Source organism: Salvia hispanica, chromosome 5 (assembly GCF_023119035.1).
Source record: "Salvia hispanica cultivar TCC Black 2014 chromosome 5, UniMelb_Shisp_WGS_1.0, whole genome shotgun sequence".
NCBI classification, from domain to species: Eukaryota; Viridiplantae; Streptophyta; class Magnoliopsida; order Lamiales; family Lamiaceae; genus Salvia; species Salvia hispanica.
Window position 1 is genome coordinate 14,345,579 of NC_062969.1, and position 17,128 is coordinate 14,362,706.

At 35.8% G+C, this 17,128-nt stretch overlaps 4 protein-coding genes across 5 annotated transcripts; 2 read left to right on the forward strand and 2 right to left on the reverse strand.

Annotated features, from left to right (window-relative positions):
• The first annotated feature begins 3,288 nt into the window (after window positions 1–3,288).
• On the forward strand, window positions 3,289–3,597 carry LOC125189485. The gene has a single exon (XM_048086759.1). The coding sequence runs from the start codon at window positions 3,289–3,291 to the stop codon at window positions 3,595–3,597; it is 309 nt and encodes a 102-aa protein (XP_047942716.1).
• Window positions 3,598–6,534: 2,937 nt separating this feature from the next.
• On the reverse strand, window positions 6,535–7,394 carry LOC125188830 (profilin-3-like). Its single transcript, XM_048085891.1, has 3 exons — window positions 7,199–7,394; window positions 6,993–7,130; window positions 6,535–6,886 (listed from the first exon to the last, which is right to left on the reverse strand). The coding sequence occupies exons 1-3, from the start codon at window positions 7,328–7,330 to the stop codon at window positions 6,752–6,754; spliced, it is 405 nt and encodes a 134-aa protein (XP_047941848.1). The 5' UTR covers window positions 7,331–7,394; the 3' UTR covers window positions 6,535–6,751.
• Window positions 7,395–7,629: 235 nt separating this feature from the next.
• LOC125188829 (glucan endo-1,3-beta-glucosidase 13) lies at window positions 7,630–10,858 on the reverse strand. The gene is made up of 4 exons (XM_048085889.1): window positions 10,519–10,858; window positions 8,231–9,505; window positions 8,030–8,060; window positions 7,630–7,944 (listed from the first exon to the last, which is right to left on the reverse strand). The coding sequence occupies exons 1-4, from the start codon at window positions 10,565–10,567 to the stop codon at window positions 7,818–7,820; spliced, it is 1,482 nt and encodes a 493-aa protein (XP_047941846.1). The 5' UTR covers window positions 10,568–10,858; the 3' UTR covers window positions 7,630–7,817.
• A 2,829-nt stretch (window positions 10,859–13,687) lies between these two features.
• On the forward strand, window positions 13,688–15,763 carry LOC125190684 (probable pectinesterase 53). 2 transcript variants are annotated; one of them, XM_048088039.1, is made up of 4 exons: window positions 13,688–14,123; window positions 14,628–15,009; window positions 15,162–15,367; window positions 15,470–15,763. In XM_048088039.1, exons 1-4 carry the CDS (start codon window positions 13,792–13,794, stop codon window positions 15,615–15,617), a joined length of 1,068 nt encoding a protein of 355 aa, XP_047943996.1. In that variant the 5' UTR covers window positions 13,688–13,791; the 3' UTR covers window positions 15,618–15,763. The 2 variants fall into 2 exon arrangements, with proteins under 2 accessions (XP_047943996.1, XP_047943995.1); XM_048088038.1 differs by having other exon boundaries at window positions 13,694–14,123; window positions 15,162–15,397.
• Window positions 15,764–17,128: the final 1,365 nt, after the last annotated feature.

Genomic DNA, 17,128 nt, shown 5'->3' on the forward strand with positions numbered 1-17,128 from the left:
GGATGATTTGGAGCTTTTTCAGTTTGATTCAACAATTTATATATCCTTTTTTTCCCGAATATATAGCTCTATAACTGGAAATAGTTTTATGTCCGGTAATAATGGATCAAAATAACTAAATCAAGTACTAATATCAAAGTGTATATAAAAGAGCAAATACAATTAATATTTTAGGCATATTTCTAATTCTTATAAACAAAACTTTTATATGTCCTTGTCCACATATCAATTATAACTAGAAGAGTGAACTATAAAAATAGTCCATCATGTATTATGCGTTTATCTTGCCAATGTACCCTGGATTTTTAAAATATTCCCAGAAAATCTTGTACTAAGCGTTTATCTCGAAAATAGTTATTTTCAATGTTTCGTGACGAAAATACCCTTTTGGGGGTTTAGGCAATTTGGTCTTTTTACATTTTAAATCTAATATTATTTAAGTGGTGTACTAAATCTGATATTATTTCAAAATTGTCATTCTTCTTTCCTTTTGTCATTCTTCACTTTGTTTCTTTATTTCAATATTAGATTTAATTTTATAAAATTAAATTTAAATTTAAATTTTTAAATATAAATAAATTTTTTAATTATTAAAATTACTATTAAATACTCCCTCCGTCCTACATAATTTTACTCACTTTGACCCGACACGGATTTTAAGAAATTTAATGGAAAGTGAGTTGAAAAAGTTGGTGGGATGTAGGTCCTACTTTTAAAGTATTAGTTTTATAATAAAATGTGAGTTGGAATGAGTTAGTGGAATATGAGGTCCACTACCAAAAATGGTAAAAGTGAAGTGTGTAAAATTATGTGGGACGACCCAAAATGGAATACTGGGTAAAATTATATGGGACGAATGGAGTAACAAATTAATAATTTTAACAATATTTGATAGTGTCTATTATTTAATCAATAAGGTACTACAGACGCCTTAGTTTTAATTAATATTTAATAGTTTTAATCATAAATAGATCATATAACACGATTTATTCTGAAATAAATATGCATCTAATGTAAGACTAATATAATTTTCGTTTATTAATTTGGAAACAATAAAAATTAACTTGAAAATTTCAACACAAATTCACTTATATCAAATTTTTAGTCAACTTCATAATAATTTTAGTCAAATTTTCCTATACATTAGAATCGAAATTTTTTGATATTTAAAAATCAAAATTTAAAATTAATTTTATAAAATTAAATCTAATATTGAAATAAAGAACCAAAGTGAAGGATGACAAAAGGGAAGAAGAATGATAATTTTGAAATAATATCATATTTAGTACATCACTCAAATAATATCAGATTTAAAATGTAAAAAGACCAAGTGCCCAAACCTCCCCTCCTAAGGGTATTTTCGTCACGAAACAATGAAAAAGGATCATTTTCGAGATAAATGTGTAGTCCAGGGTTGTCTGGAGATATTTTTTAAGTCCAGGGTTCATTAATTGGCGAAATAAATGCATAGTCCATGGACTATTTTTATAGTTCACTCTGACTAGAAAAATAAAACAAGATAGTAATAATTGAATGATTGAATGTATGCTGTTTATTTTGGCCTTGTTTGATATAATTAGGTCCATTTTCAACATACATAGGTTGAACTAATAGTTTATTAGTCTAGATATAGTCTCCCAGGGAAGTAATCAATTGTTAACTCATCATTTAATTGCTAACTACAACTAATTTAAGGCTATAAGATTTTAGAAAATGTGTGGTCCATAATTTTCCACGTATAATTTTCGTTTTTATTAATAAAATAAAAAAGAAAAATTTCCAAATTAGGATTTTGGTTGAAAATGTCAATATAGTGTTTCGAAAATATCAACACAATGTTTTGAGAATGTCAACACAATGCTTTAAGAATGTTAACCCATTGCTTATATTGACATTCTACATGTATTATATTGACATATTTTATATAGTATGTTGACATTTCTGCTGTACGAAATATTAAAAGTTTTCAAAAAAAATTTCAAATTTTGACGTCGGAACATATGCATGTAGGATATCGTTGGAATCCTTATGAAATTATCTTTAATTTGATATATTTTATATGAATTTAAAATTTTAGGATTTCTTTTAAAAGTTAGTTATAACTAAACATGCAGTTAATTGACATTAATACCCCTATTAATATTTTTTGGAATTAATCATATGGCCTTATTGACGTTTTTCGTTGATCGTATTGACATTTAGGGATTGATGATCTAAGCCCTTAATTTGAATATCTAATGGCTATTATTTAGTTGTAGTTAGCAATTAAGTTATGAGTTAGCAATATAACACTCCCCTAGTCTTCCATGTATCAGAATTAAGCAAAGTCAAATTCTAAATCATTGTCTCTTGACATAGTGCATCTAACATATATACTCATAGGGGGTGTTCGGTTTGCAAGATTGTATCCGTGATTAAATTTGTAATGTGTTTGGTTCACGAGATTCAGCCCCATATGACTAAAATAATTTCACAAGTCAATCCTAAATGATATCTTGGTACTCCCTCCGTCCCGCTTAAGATGACACGTTTTCCTTTTTAGTCTGTCCCAACTAAGATGACACATTTCCTTTTTTGGTAACTTTCTCTCTCCAATAAATACACTCAACCACTTTTTCTCACTACTCATGTTAAAATATTCATCTTTCTTTATCTCTCTACTTTAATACTTCCACCCACATTCTCTCTCTTCAATTAAACACTTTAACTAATAACTCCTAAAATCCCGTGCCGGCTAAGCAATGTTTCATCTTAGCCGGAACGAAGGGAGCATTATTTTATCTTGGAAATCGAAAACCACCATATACTTTATCTCAACAGTGCCACATGTTAGGCTTATGGAAGATAAATTAATATGGGGCAGGAGTTTTCTGCCAATTGAAACTAAAACAACAGCTAGAATGCAAATTTATTGTTCTCCCACACAATGAGTTCACTTTCAATAGAAAAAGGAGTTAAATTTGCACCAAAATATGGAGTAATATTTATCAAAATTTCATTTTATTCATGAGCTCGGTGATGTTCCCTAATGATTTGGCACTCTATAGAGGACTAGAGGAGTGGTGGTCTTGGTGGAATATTATTTCTACTTTCATCATTAATCCTAACACAATTTTATAAAATATTTATTTTTTATTTTTACATAATTTTAATAAATAAAATTGATAACAACGCGTTAGTACTTTTGTTCTCACGTGAGGGTCCAACCATCTAAAATTAACCCTCATGCCCATTTCCATAATTCCATTAATCATACATCACTCTCTCTCTTCCCCTTTCCATCAAAAAATGACTTCCAACATGCTACCGATCCGACCTGTGGTGGTGCAGGCGCAGCTGCAACCCGCCGACGCCAACAAATCTCCCAACTGGTGGGCTCCGCTTTTCGGTTTCTCCTCCGAACCGGACTATATCAAACCAGCCGAGGCGGATCGGAAGCCACCAAAAACCCGGTTCGCTCCCGGCTCTTTCACGGAGGAGAAAGCCAGGCAGCTGCGGAAGATGACTTGCGATGCGGCCTCGGTCCATGAGACCATGTATCACTCCGCCATCGCTTCCCGGCTAGCCTCCGACTTCTCCGATCGCTCCGCTGCCTGATTTCTTTCTCTATTCAAATGGCAGTGATGTGGACGTAGTGGAATCCGACGATGGATAGCTATGTAATTTCCTTTATTATATAAAATTTTATTTCTATAGTATTATAAATTTGTAACTCTAGTGACGCGAATCAATGCTTACTTAAGTTGAAATTTGGAATATTAATTTGATCTCTATATTTGCGATCATTGGTTAAGTCTAATGTGTTATGATAGCGATTGTTTAATTTATATTGTTTCACCTGCCTAGATTAATTATTTGGGACTTTAGGCCAATAATTATAAATTTAAAGGAAACGTATTTATCCGAAAGAAACTCCAACTTGTCATTATCCAATAAAATTTTAGTTGGGCCAATGATAATCATATTAGTTTAGTTCTGACACACACACAAAATTACTACGTAGTAAAGTACAGGTAAACACAATATAAAGTACACAATTTATTAACGCAACCATATATAAAATTCCATAACGATGTAGTAGTAAATATTATACATGAAAAATAAAATTCTAGTTGGAGAAGAAATAGTATGATTTTCGATGGAGTTTATAATATTGGATTGTTTGATACTACTAGAGACGAGTATAAAATTGGCGGGTGCCGACGGCAAACCACAACTATTCATATTTCGCACATGCTGGAATATGCCTTTTGGATTTGTGTGGGGGATGAGATATTTCGCGAAACGGCTAGAGACGGACAAGCAAATTCTATAGCCACCATATGACCAATTGTATTTTGTCTATTTGCACTTTGATAGAAACTTTTGATATGCAAAGATTGATCATCACATATGCGACAACAATTCATATACGAAAGCACGATATAAACATGAATACATGATAATAAGAAAAAGAAAAAAAAAAAAAAGTTTTGCTCTACTCAGTCTTGTTGCAAAAGATTTTTCAAAAAATCATTGCAAAATGTATTATTACGTGTTGCAGTTTTTAGGTGCAAACATAGAATTTCGTTTTAATGATTCATACGAAATATCAAATATTCTAAGAACCGAATTTTAAAACTTTTTGTGGTAGTTTGAGGCTTTTACATATATTTCGGCCCATGCGATGATCCCAGGGATGAGGTGCCCAGCGGGCCGGCTTCCCGGATCTGGGGGGGCATCAAGTAGCATTTGGAAGAAAAGCCCCCGGCGTGGGGAGGCCAATTTCTAGGGTACAAGGGGGCCATCCCGATGATCCCCGGGGCCGACCACCGGATCCGACATACCATTGGGGAGGGGGTGGAACAAATCAACGTCCTCCTGTCCACCCTCTTCGCCGTGGGGGGGCGGGGCCCGGCCCAAATTCTTTCCCAACCCCCGCGACATCATAGGGGGGCCTCCCGAGGGCTTTCCAAGGTGCCCTTTTTTTTTAAAGACGAATTTTAATTGGTGAGGAGAGTCCATTTGCGGAAGTGGGAGTTTGGGGGGAAGGATGGGAACGGGTTTTTGGGGGTGCCCAACCCTGGGGCAATCGTGAAAGGTGGCCCCCGGTTCAAAAGTCATCGGGGGCTTAAAAGGGAATATGCTAACATGATATGAACAAGAAGTTGGAAGTCCGATTGGGGGGAGATGAAGCGGGGTTAGCCCAAACCGACCCCTGGTCGAGATTACCGATGGGCTTTAAATTTACTTGGATTTTATATGGTTTTGGGGTAGTTTTACTTGGTTTTGATCATATATTGTGTCTTTGAGCATGGTTATACTAATTCTCATTTTATTGGTATTTTGATCTTTTTTGAAGATTGTGTAGAAAAATGTACAAAATATTGGGGATTTTTAAAAGCTTTAGTTCGAGACGTTTTTTGGGGAGATTTTGAAGCCCGATTTGCACATAAGATACCATTCTCTTTTCTTCAAAGAGCTTTGGATATTTTAAAACCCAATCGGAGTTCATAGAAGAATTTAAATTTGTTTCCCAAGTCCGGGTTAATAGGGCGACCAGGTTCGCATGAAAACGAATTTGGGAGCCCCGCCACAAAACTTGAAAAAAAAACGCCATAGACGCTGGCGCCCCCGGGCTTCGCCCACCCCCAAACCCCGCCCCCCCCCGGCCACAGTTTATTTGGGGCCCCAAAGTCCCCGGTATATACCCGAAAAAACCCCTAAACCTTTTTCTCCTCCCCAAAAAAATACTTTTTTTCACCTAAAGAAGAAAGAACAGCGAGGACTAGTATTCATCGAAGATTGAAATAGACCCAATCCGAACCCAATTCTGGAGTTTTTTTTAGTTTTATTCTTGTTCAAACAATGTTTTTGAATATTTTTTTTGATTTTATTTTAACAGGTTTAAATCCTTCGTGGAGTTCAGGGGGGAGATACAATGATTCTTATGTTTAATTATTTCTTTTTCATGTTTGGCTCGTGTGGTTATTTTGATTTCTCATGTGCTTATACATTTATTTGACTGATCATCTTATAAATGCTTGTGGGTTTTACTACAAGAACTGAGAAGTGAGTAGCTTAATTTGAAAGAGAAGAAATTGACGCCTTTGCCAATATAATCGAGATATCTCATAAAGTTATAAAGGTAGTAATTGAATTGAACTTCTGGTTGGCTTTTCAAACATATCCGATATAATCTCGTTCGAGCTTACCATTCAATTTTAAAGCTTGGCGTTACTCGATTTCGTATTGACAAACACGATCATTAATAGATTGGCAAGTTAATTAGTACATAAAATTTATTTAATTGCTAATATTAATTACTAATTTTGAATACTAGTATAACAGTATAACCTATGTATATAGAACCTATTTTTGTAAGTGAGAGGAAATTATATTTATATAATCTTTGGGAAACGTATATCAGTTTTGGACGTAATCCGGATTATAACTTGGACTAAATCAATCTAGATTTTAGAAAATTCAGAATATTCTTCAGCACCTTATACTAACTGTATAGAGTATGAATAGGTAACAAATATTTCAAAAAAAAAAAAAAAGATGGAAAATAATTATATTAAAATTTGCCTGAAATTTAGGCAACAACTCAACATACCAACTTGTATGAGAAACAAAAAAGAAAAAATTAATAAAAGTCGATGGCCTGGAAATGAAGGAGTTGATATTGGAAATGAAAAATGTAGGCCTTTATGAGAAACTAAGTAAGAAACAAGAAATGAAAATGGGGGCTAAGTAGATTTATAAAGGTCTACATGCCCTGGTCGATTAGGTAATCAGCCAGCCTCTCAACAACCATGTTGCATTGCCCCGGAGTCACCGGCTCCTCGTACACTCCGAACACCAATGCTTGCCCAGACTTCTTGATAGTTATGCCTCCAGATCCCTATTGATGGCGTTCAGTTTGTTAAACAAGATAATAGTGAGATACAACATGGAATAAACCACGAGTTATCATGGCATCTGGACGGCCTCGTTGTATATAAACAAACCTTCTTTCCACGAATGACCGCGCCGGGCTCGCCTTGAATGACCATATACTTAGCCCCACCAAAGAACAAGCCAGTGGGGGCCAGAGTCCCGGGTTCCTCGAAATCGTTCAATATTCCTTTTATCTCATCTGGCTTCATCTGCATTACGCAAACATCAAACACATCATAATACAATTACAAATTCAAATAATTAACATTAACCTGACCTGAGGGAAGGTGGCGCTCTGAGCCCAGACAGCGCCATCGTGGCCGAGGATAGCGGCCGCGGCCAGTTTCAGCCCTGCCTGTCCTTCGATGTCGCACATCAAGTGCTCATCCACGTAAGTTTGCCACGACATATTGCTCTGCAAATGTTTATCTCGTTAGTATTTCAAATCACTGCTCGATCGAAATATGATGATGATGCTGTTGTATGTTTTATACTGTAATGCAGTGCTTGAAAAGTAATTCAAAATTAGTGAATGGATGCTCGCGCGTCTCGGCTTCTCACCTCCGCCCTTTTCTCTCTAATTAACCTTAACAACCACCCGATTTACACTACGATTTACTTAGTCAAATACATGCTTTTTTTCAAATTTATTCTAATTAGATTTACATTATCAACTTTTATTTAAAATGATAGAAAGAAGTGAGCATGTGTCTAAAACATCCAAGATGATCTACAACTACAAGGGTGTCTTGTCACATACATGATCCAAGATGATCTACAACTACAAGAGGGAGAGGAAATTCCTTGAAAATTATGATACAACAAAATAATTGAACGCCCTTGGGAAACCATGCTTGAGACAATTTTTTCCGCCAACCAAGATACTAGCACGAATCTTACAGCAACACGAATGAAGCCATCAACGAGTAGCCAAGGAGCAGCATTGAGGCTTCTTGCACATAGGACGACGATGCTTTTGCTGAAGGGTTCGCTGTTGCATTTGCGGCCGCAGTTTTGTTGGCCCTGCAAATCCAAGAAAAGTTCAGTCACAGATATGTAATGCCAATGCTAATATTTTGGAACTACTAATGAACGGATGTTTGCGCACCCTAGTGTCATGTAGAGGCAGTTGTCATAACCTGCGAAAATCATAAAAATGACATGTTATTTGTCGAGGAGTATATCCTTGATCCTCAAAAACCCAAACGAAAGTAATGCAAAAGGCACATCTCATGAGTTTGAATAGAGGGCATCAAGAGTAAAATAAGAGAAGAAATAGTATACTACAAATCAGTTAATCAATACATACTCGGGTTCTGGTTCATTCTGACTCCTGCTCCGCCAAAACTGCAAGCGATATCTGTAGCCCCATTCTGCTGGTAGTAACTGTTGAAGGCATAAGAAGCATGAGATACCAAGTTATCAGGCTCGAAGCAAGGCTGACTCGGCTGAATAGCCGAGCAGTCAACGTTTCCAGAACCACAGGCCCAATCTAGACCATTCCTAAGATCAGGTTCCGAGGCATTGGCTGATGCAATGCACCACGTCCCGTTTGAACTGGCTGTCACGTTTGTGTCCGGATTGATATCCACAGTACTTTTCCCAGTGAAATCCAGATTGTACACGCTTGTCTGGTCAGGAAAAAACAGGCCCCAATTTCTCTCTGATTCCAAACCAGGCTTCCTATTCTCATTGAACAATGAGAAGATGTACGTATCTATCTCCCCTCCTGGCTTCGCAGGAGTTCCGGTGTCATTGATGAGATGACGGATCAGATTCGTGTTGTATGTTTGCGCGTTATCTGGAGTGGCAGCAGTCTCCTTAGGGGATCCTTTAGAAGGCCATCCTGTCTCGGTAACCATAATCTGAATAGTTCGGAAATTCAAAGCCATGAGTGCAAAGTTGATTGCATCAATCTGAGCATCAAACATATTTGTGTATAACAATCCGGTGTTTGGATCAATAACTTCAGACGAGGACTCAAAAAGAGCATAGTCGAGGGACACATTGCTCGAGGAGTCTCTATAGGCATAGTAAGGGTATATATTAACCATAAAGGGAGACTGATTCTCAGCCAGAAATTCCAACATCGGTTTCAGAAACAAAGCAAATTTACTGCTGAAAGCCCCTGCAGAAGGTGGGAACGAGCGGGACAAAACACCCAAGGAATGAGTGCTCGAGACTTTAATCTTCTTATGAAGCCCGGCTTTCTTGAGAGAAGTTAGGACATTTTGCATTGCAGGAACTACCATAGCAGAGATGTTACTGGGAGCTTCGGTTACTTCAGCACCAACAGTTATGTAAGTGATTCTTGTGGCCGGATAGTATGGGAGAATGCTGTTTTTCAACCATGTATCAGCATTGGATTGGAACTGAGAGAAGGCTAGCAAGTCGGCGTTGGGAATCCCAATCATGAGCTCAATTCCTGTATTTGCGAATGTCTTGAGGACTTGGATATTGGAGTCGTATATCCTTACATATTTGATATTGTGAAGTTTGATCAGCTGCACAGCTTTATCCGGGGTGGGTAGATCATCTGCATTTCTCCCATAGCATATTCCGATTTTACCACCTCTGCATACGCCTATCATCAAAATAGGCATTATTAGCATCAAAGCATAACACGAATCCCTCGTCTGTCAAACCATATTACAGTCATTCTGCCACATTTTGAGAAGCAAAACTGAACCTAAGAAGCATGGAAAATTTCTAAACCTATTTGCAACGTGTCCAGTGAACAAAACTCGTGTGAAGTCGTATCAAGATTGGTTTACAACACTCAAGCATGGATGTATTTCATTTTCCACACATTCTCGAATCTCTCCACATAGGAATGATAACACTTATTTCGAGAAGTTAAAAAACTGCAAAATCAATGAACCAACCCATATGAAAACTAAAAATAAGCAGGCAACACGCGCCACTATAAGTCCTTCCTACCTCTGAAAATCTAGATCTATATATCATGAAAAAACAAAAGAACTTCATGATATATAGACACATTCTCTCTGCCTCGGGTAACAAGACAAAAAAGTTTTACTAGAATTAGTTGGTAGTGATGCTTATTTCATTAGCTACCGAATGAGCTAGCCGACATACGAACCATGGAGATGCTCCTACAAAGAACTAAAAGCCATCATCAACAACTCATGAATGCAGCATTCAGATATAAGGGAATTACATAACCATATGTAGAAATGCCATAAAGGTCAATTCTTGCTACTTGAAAAGTACATTTACCAGTAATTTTGTGGTATAACACATGAATTTTGGAGAAGCACAAAATGTGCATCTGCCATATTTCAATTACTAATATAGTCTCTAAACTTAATACATCATGGGATGGCCTACTTATAAGAATACACCCTTGCACATGATAGTTGCTGACATCAAGATTCCACAGAAAGTATTAATCTTTGACTAATTATTGAAGCAACATACCAACCAAATAAAGAAAGACATGCCCTGAATTAACCAATAAAAAACGAGTTCTTGAAGAAAACATTTACAAGAAGTGTCCCAAAATGGAATCACAGCAGAATTAGCAATTTAGATAGTGATGATGTTAATGTAGAGAGTGTAATGTGAGCACATTACCAAAGAGCGTAAGCAGCTGAAGAGTTGCGAAGAGAAACGCGCTCCCCATTTGAAACCCAGTTGCTATGTAAGCGTAGAGAAAGGTAAAGACGATTCAAAACTCCACAAGGTTTTAAATAATTGACTCTCAAAACTCAATGCTTGATTTTAACTTTTTGCTGCTGAGTAAATGTACCACTCTTTTTCCCAACGTCTCTCTTCTTACAAGGAAAAAGGGTCTCCTCTCGAGCTCCGAGTGAGTGAGAGAGAGAGGTGATCGCTGAGCGTCTGTGCGTGTCGGGTGGAGTGTGTCAGCAAGGTGGAGTCTGGGGATATGCGGACTTGAAATTTTTATGAATTCAATTGACAAATGGTTGATGAATCCGAGAGGTTTTTCTTTTTATTTATTGCGGTTGCGGGGTATATTTGAGCTTGTCTCATTCTATTCCCTACAAAAATCCTCTGCCCCAAACACTGTTTCCGCTTTCTCAAATCTCGAATGCTTTGCTATACGCCAATATCAACGGTCACCACTGCCCATTTTGAAATTAATTATTTGATGCATATCTTTATTTTTGTTAGTACACTTATTTAATCTAGTCTCTAGATATAACTATATAACGGGAAAATAATCTGAATATACAATTTCTTTTATTGGCTACTACTCTGATGTTGACTTCGATTTGAATTGCTCTTATTTGTCAAAATTAGGGGTGGGTCGATACAATAAAAACGTTGTATCGTGTATCGTATCAAAAATATCGATATGAAAGAATTTCATATCGTTATCGTATCGAAAGTTTCGATATATCGAATTTTGATATATCGAACTTTCGATATAAAAAAATTTCATATCGTTATTGTATCGATATTTCGATACCGAAATTCGATATTTCGATATATATCGATATATATCGAAAATAAAATATCGATATATCGTAAATTTTCGATATATATCGTATTTTCGATATAAAACGATATATAGCGATATAAGGAAATTCATATCGTTATCGTATCGAAAACTTACGATACGATATCGTATCGTATCAAAAATTACGATATATCGAAAATTCGATAATTTTTCAATATTTTTCAATACGATACGATATATCATTTTTTCGGTATTTTTCACGTCAAAATATAGAAATTTTGATGGAAATAAGGTTTAAGACAACACGTTGACGTATCTAGCCAAAGTATAGAATTTGGCGAATATCTTCAGCCCTTTTTTGGTTTGTTTCACACTTACAGTATATTATGCCACAGAAGGCATGAAATCTGCATTCCCTGTTTATACAGACAATTCTATGTTCTACTTTCTTTTGCAAATAAAGGTGAAGCTTCTAAAATACTCCATTTTTCAAAAGTTTGGGGAATATAAAATTTTTGAACTAATGCAAAAGCAAAACAAATATAGTACTATCTCTGTTTGTTAAAATTCAAATTTTTATTATAAAATTTGTAAAGTAAGAGAAACAGAAAGAATTGATTGGAATATTATTAGTGGAAAATGAGTTCATTATATTAGTGACCAATTTAGAATGAGTACTAATTTAGAATTTTTTTCTCACTAATAAGAAAAAAATTCTAAATTAGAAAATGCAGGATTTTAATGACCAACTAAAATAGAAATAATTTTTATTTTTAATAGAACATTTATGAATTAGTATGAAATATGAGTCCTGCAGCTAATCCAAAATTTATTTATGTAATCCTATTTATTTGAAAAAGTTAAAAGGAAATTAAAACAAAACAATTCCTTGCCCAACCTATTCGTTCCGGCCCAATAACGCAAATCCAACTAATAACTTATGAGGCTGTTTTTCGATCATCTTTTTAGGCAGCACACTATTAAAATGATGTCCTTCAGAGTTGAAGTAGTCTTTGTTATCTAGCATAGTGGGATGTAGTGGTGTTACTGTGACACATTTCATTAAACCTTTTTCACCGGACTTTGATTTTTAATTGAGACATTTATTTATTGAATAATGAACTATTTTATTTTGCAAAAATAAGTACCGCTACTATTTACAAAACTAAATATAAATGTTAAATTTAGGAAGGGAAAACAATAAAATTCTAAAATTTTCACTGATGGTGCCATATGGCGCACCCAAATTGGCCGATTCCATGCGACTTATATCGCTCCACAGTCAATGCTGGCAGCCCAATTCACACTTGGTGACTCGCCCCGCTGTTTGCAGCAGTCTATCCATGTTTATGCCTCAAGTGTAACTGTGTAACCAAGTGTTGTTAATGGTTGTCAATCCCTTTAACACTTTATTATATGTGTGCCCAAAGAAGTAGTGAGACTAGAGTAGAGCAATCATGTAAGTCTATTATCATTTATATACTTCACTCTTTATTTATAAATTATATTAAAATTATTGTTTGATTTGTTATTTTAGTTTTTTACTTGAAGTTATATATGTGATAATGAACAAAACAAAACCTCCTAAAAATTATATTTTCTTTCTCCATTTAACACATAAAACAACACCTCCTAAAATCTCGTGCCATCCAACAAGTGTGACATCTTTTGTGGGACGGAGGGAGTATATACTACTAGGAATATAAAATAAAACAAGGGACAAATTGCACTTCATATTTATGAAATTAAAACAAACTAAAAAATTTAAAAATTGCATAACTAAAATTTAAAAAGTTATAGTACTAGTATGTAAGATTTGTTGACCAAACAATTCAAATATAAAGAATAAGAATCTAAATTCTAAATTTGCAGTTGACCGGCTCACCTCGATTAGTTGACCACGAGGCCTGGATGGCTCCGCAGTTAGTATAGAGCCCAATCCACGGGCCGTGACCCACTTCATCGTTTGTAGTGGACGATCCGCCCTTGCCCAGGTCTAAATAAATGTTGGTAGACTTTATTATCGTCATTATATATGTATGTGTTGAAAAGAGTCGTAAGCGTGAGTGCAGCAATCATGTAAGATTAGGTTGGGGGGAGAGGAATATATTGATGTTGAGAAACAAACAAATGAGTGACTCACGGGTGCCTTCTCTAACTCTCTAAAAGCGCATCCCTGCGAACCTACTTTTCCGCCTGTGAATCCACCAAACATATACATATATATTCTGCCCGTGACACCTCTCTCAATTTCATACACCCCACCAAATCCAAAACTAACACTTTATACAATTATTAAAATTAATTCCTATAGTATTTTCTCTCCTCCCAAACTGAACATATAAATTAACCATACATGCCATTTCCTAATCCACCACTCTCCCATTCCACTAGCTACTATTTCTCTCTCAATTTCTAACACAATGCCTCATTGTGGCAGACTTGTGATTTTCTATGTGACAGTTTTGGTGGTAGTGCTGCTGAATTCGATGGGCACAAGATGCCACACCAAAGGCATTAGGCCCGAGAGAACGGCCAACTCGGAGCAGCAGTTCATGAAATGGGTTGATTTTGTGGGAAGCTTAAAGCATTCTCTCTTCAAGACAGCCACCAACAAAGTCTCACCATCTCGCATCATCACAGTCCACAAAAACCCCAAATATGGAGACTTCACTTCCATTCAGGACGCAATTCACTCTCTCCCTACCATCAATCTCGTCAGAGTCGTCATCAAGGTCCATGCAGGCCTTTACACGTTAGTGCTCTACCCCGAATGTTGTCAATTTTTGTCATTTCAGTCCGTCCACAAAATATTGTTCACTTTGTTTTTTTTTTCATTTTTGGTTAGTGGGCCTCACTCAATTTACACTTACATTCGATTATAAAACTAATATATACAATTGGAATCATATTCCACTAATTTTTTAAACTCTCTTTTCTTCATATTTTTTAAAACTCGTGTCAAATCAAACATAGACAATATTTAGAGGACTGAGTGAGTAATTACTAATTTGTAACTTAGCACTTAATTCTTTTTGGACAATGCAATATGTGTACTTTGGTTTGACAAGATCGTTGAATAAGAAGGAAAAAGAAATTAGTGTAATTACAAAATGTAACACGTGAATGAGTCCAACTAGTGTTGTGATCTAATTGGGCTAAATAACAAAAGGTAGAGGTTCACGGGAATGAATGAATGTATGTGATGTGTTGTGATTTTTTGTCATTTTTTATGAAGTCTGAAAATTTTAGCTGGCAGGGAGAAAGTGGAAATACCTCCATTTAAATCATACGTAACGATCGAAGGTGCGGGAGCAGATACAACGGTAGTGCAATGGGGCGATACGGCTCAATCGCAGCCTCTGGGGACGTACGGCTCAGCCACGTTCGCGGTGAATTCCCCATTCTTCATTGCCAAGAACATCACATTCAAGAACACTGCGCCGGTGCCAGAGCCGGGCGCGGTGGGGAAGCAGGCGGTGGCGTTCCGGATATCAGCCGACACTGCAGTGCTGGTGGGGTGCAAGTTCTTGGGGGCCCAGGACACTCTGTACGATCAACTCGGGAGACACTACTACAAGGATTGCTACATCGAGGGGTCGGTCGACTTCATCTTCGGCAGTGGCCTCTCCCTGTTTGAGGTAAGGTACTCTGCCTGTCCGTCATTACTTGTCAATAGTTTCCTTTTCAGTCTGTAGTCAATAATTGTCAACTACTGACTCATTCACGCTCATATTTTATTACTGCTATAAAACTAATAAATTGGTGATCCTGACTCGTCTAAAAATTGCAGAATTGTCATGTGCATGCTATAGCATCGAGGGTGGGGGCGGTGACGGCGCAGGGGAGAAGCAGTATATTGGATGAGAGCGGATTTTCGTTTGTCAAGTGCAAGGTGACAGGGTCGGGGGCGCTCTACCTCGGGAGGGCGTGGGGCCCGTTTTCAAGGGTTGTTTTCTCCTACACCTACATGGACAATATCATCATCCCTAAAGGCTGGTACAACTGGGGTGACCCCTCTAGAGAAATGTATCTCTCTCACTCAATTCTTCTGATCATCTTGTGAATGAAGTGATTAATTGTAGTAGTATTCATTTGCAGGACTGTGTTTTATGGGCAATACAAATGCACAGGAGAAGGGGCAAAGTTTGCAGGAAGAGTGGCATGGTCAAGAGAACTAACTGATGAAGAGGCCAAGCCTTTTATCTCTTTAAACTTCATTGATGGCACTGAGTGGATCACTATTTGATTCTCATTTTTTCACCTATACATATCATTTTTTATGGATATCAATATAACCCCTACCTATGTGTATAAACTATTGTTCATCGTTTCTCACGAATTTTTATTCATATGGGACAAATGGATAACGCATATTACTAGTGACTTTTTTTATTCTTTGGCACACATTTTTTTTTTATTCTTTGCCATCAATCTTCTTTGCACAACCTTGACTGAATCTGCATAGCATAGGCTTATGAAAATACTCCCTTCGTTTCGCCATAATTGAGGCGAAATTTTTCGGCATGAAGTTTTAGAAATGAATATTGAGTGTGTTAAATAAATAGATAAAAAAGTAAGAGAGAAGAAAAGGTAGAGAGAATAAAGTAATAGAGAGTAAAGGGTTACCATATATAGAAATGACTCAATTATGAAAAAACGGAGGAGGTACTTTATTTTGATGTCAACTTTTAAGTGCAATTTCGATTTTATCAATGAGTGCATATTTTGATGTCAACTTTTAAGTGCAATTTCGATTTTATCAATGAGTGCAACATTATGCGATGCAGTGTTTTAAAAATCGGTTTGGACTGGCCGGTCAGATTCAAAACCGGCTGGTTCAACCGGGAACCGCCAACCGGTTGAACCGGTTTTCTTGATTTTCGGCAATTTTTTTAAAATTTGAGTTAAATGAGATTCAAACCATAGACCTCATGTATGCAAGTCCAACTCCATTACCACTCCACCACTTCAATTGTTGTGTCATAATAATAACTTTAATTATTCTTATAATCAATAAATAAATTTTCATTCATTCTATAATTTATTTTTATTTTTTAAATTGATTAATTAATTATGATTAATTGTAAATAAAATATATTATTTATGCTTGTTATCTAATAAACTTTGATAGTAATTTATCACACTAAATTTGAATATTGTCATACATGTATTTAATTAAATATAAGTTTTAATATATTAGGTATATATTTATACAATTGTATTTTTATTTCACTAAAATTTAATTATACTTATCCTTAATTAAGCTTGATAAGATTTTATTATTCACTAAATTTGATCAAAAACTACATTTTATTATATGAATTTGATCAAAACTACATTTTATTATATATAATATATTTGAGTATTATATACTCCCACTTCCTGTCATTCCAACTCGTGCTGAACTTGGTGGATGAGACTTCTGCTTGTATTCCTAGTAACACTGCTGGAGTGGAAGTATGCGTAATTCATGTTTTTTATATGGTATCTTATGCTTTAGATTTCTTGTTGAATACTAGTAGGCCTCATTCAATATAAGTCTATGGTTCCATATTAGATTCTTTGGTTGTGTGAAATCTTTAGCTTGAAAATGGATAACACAACTCGAAATTTATGTTTGTAGTACTGAAGCTGTTTATTGATCTTTATAGATGTAAGTAGTAGGAAATGATGACAACTAAATAAAAATAAGGAAGGGTGAAAATACACCTCTAGCTAATTTATTTGAAGATCTCTAAGCTTACTAGTTAAGCTCTA

What these genes read in the sequence shown, in the direction of transcription:
- LOC125189485 (XM_048086759.1), top strand. Translation starts at nt 3,289, where the DNA reads ATGACTTCCAACATGCTACCGATCCGACCTGTGGTGGTGCAGGCGCAG.
- LOC125188830 (XM_048085891.1), bottom strand. Translation starts at nt 7,330, where the DNA reads ATGTCGTGGCAAACTTACGTGGATGAGCACTTGATGTGCGACATCGAA. An exon ending in AGAGCGCCACCTTCCCTCAG is followed by an intron (nt 7,131 to 7,198) that starts GTCAGGTTAATG and finishes TGCGTAATGCAG; the next exon opens with ATGAAGCCAGATGAGATAAA. An exon ending in CGGTCATTCGTGGAAAGAAG is followed by an intron (nt 6,887 to 6,992) that starts GTTTGTTTATAT and finishes CGCCATCAATAG; the next exon opens with GGATCTGGAGGCATAACTAT.
- LOC125188829 (XM_048085889.1), bottom strand. Translation starts at nt 10,567, where the DNA reads ATGGGGAGCGCGTTTCTCTTCGCAACTCTTCAGCTGCTTACGCTCTTT. An exon ending in TCAGCTGCTTACGCTCTTTG is followed by an intron (nt 9,506 to 10,518) that starts GTAATGTGCTCA and finishes TTTTGATGATAG; the next exon opens with GCGTATGCAGAGGTGGTAAA. An exon ending in CAGAATGAACCAGAACCCGA is followed by an intron (nt 8,061 to 8,230) that starts GTATGTATTGAT and finishes TGATTTTCGCAG; the next exon opens with GTTATGACAACTGCCTCTAC.
- LOC125190684 (XM_048088038.1), top strand. Translation starts at nt 13,792, where the DNA reads ATGCCTCATTGTGGCAGACTTGTGATTTTCTATGTGACAGTTTTGGTG. An exon ending in GTGGCCTCTCCCTGTTTGAG is followed by an intron (nt 15,010 to 15,161) that starts GTAAGGTACTCT and finishes TAAAAATTGCAG; the next exon opens with AATTGTCATGTGCATGCTAT. An exon ending in GGTGACCCCTCTAGAGAAAT is followed by an intron (nt 15,398 to 15,469) that starts GTATCTCTCTCA and finishes ATTCATTTGCAG; the next exon opens with GACTGTGTTTTATGGGCAAT.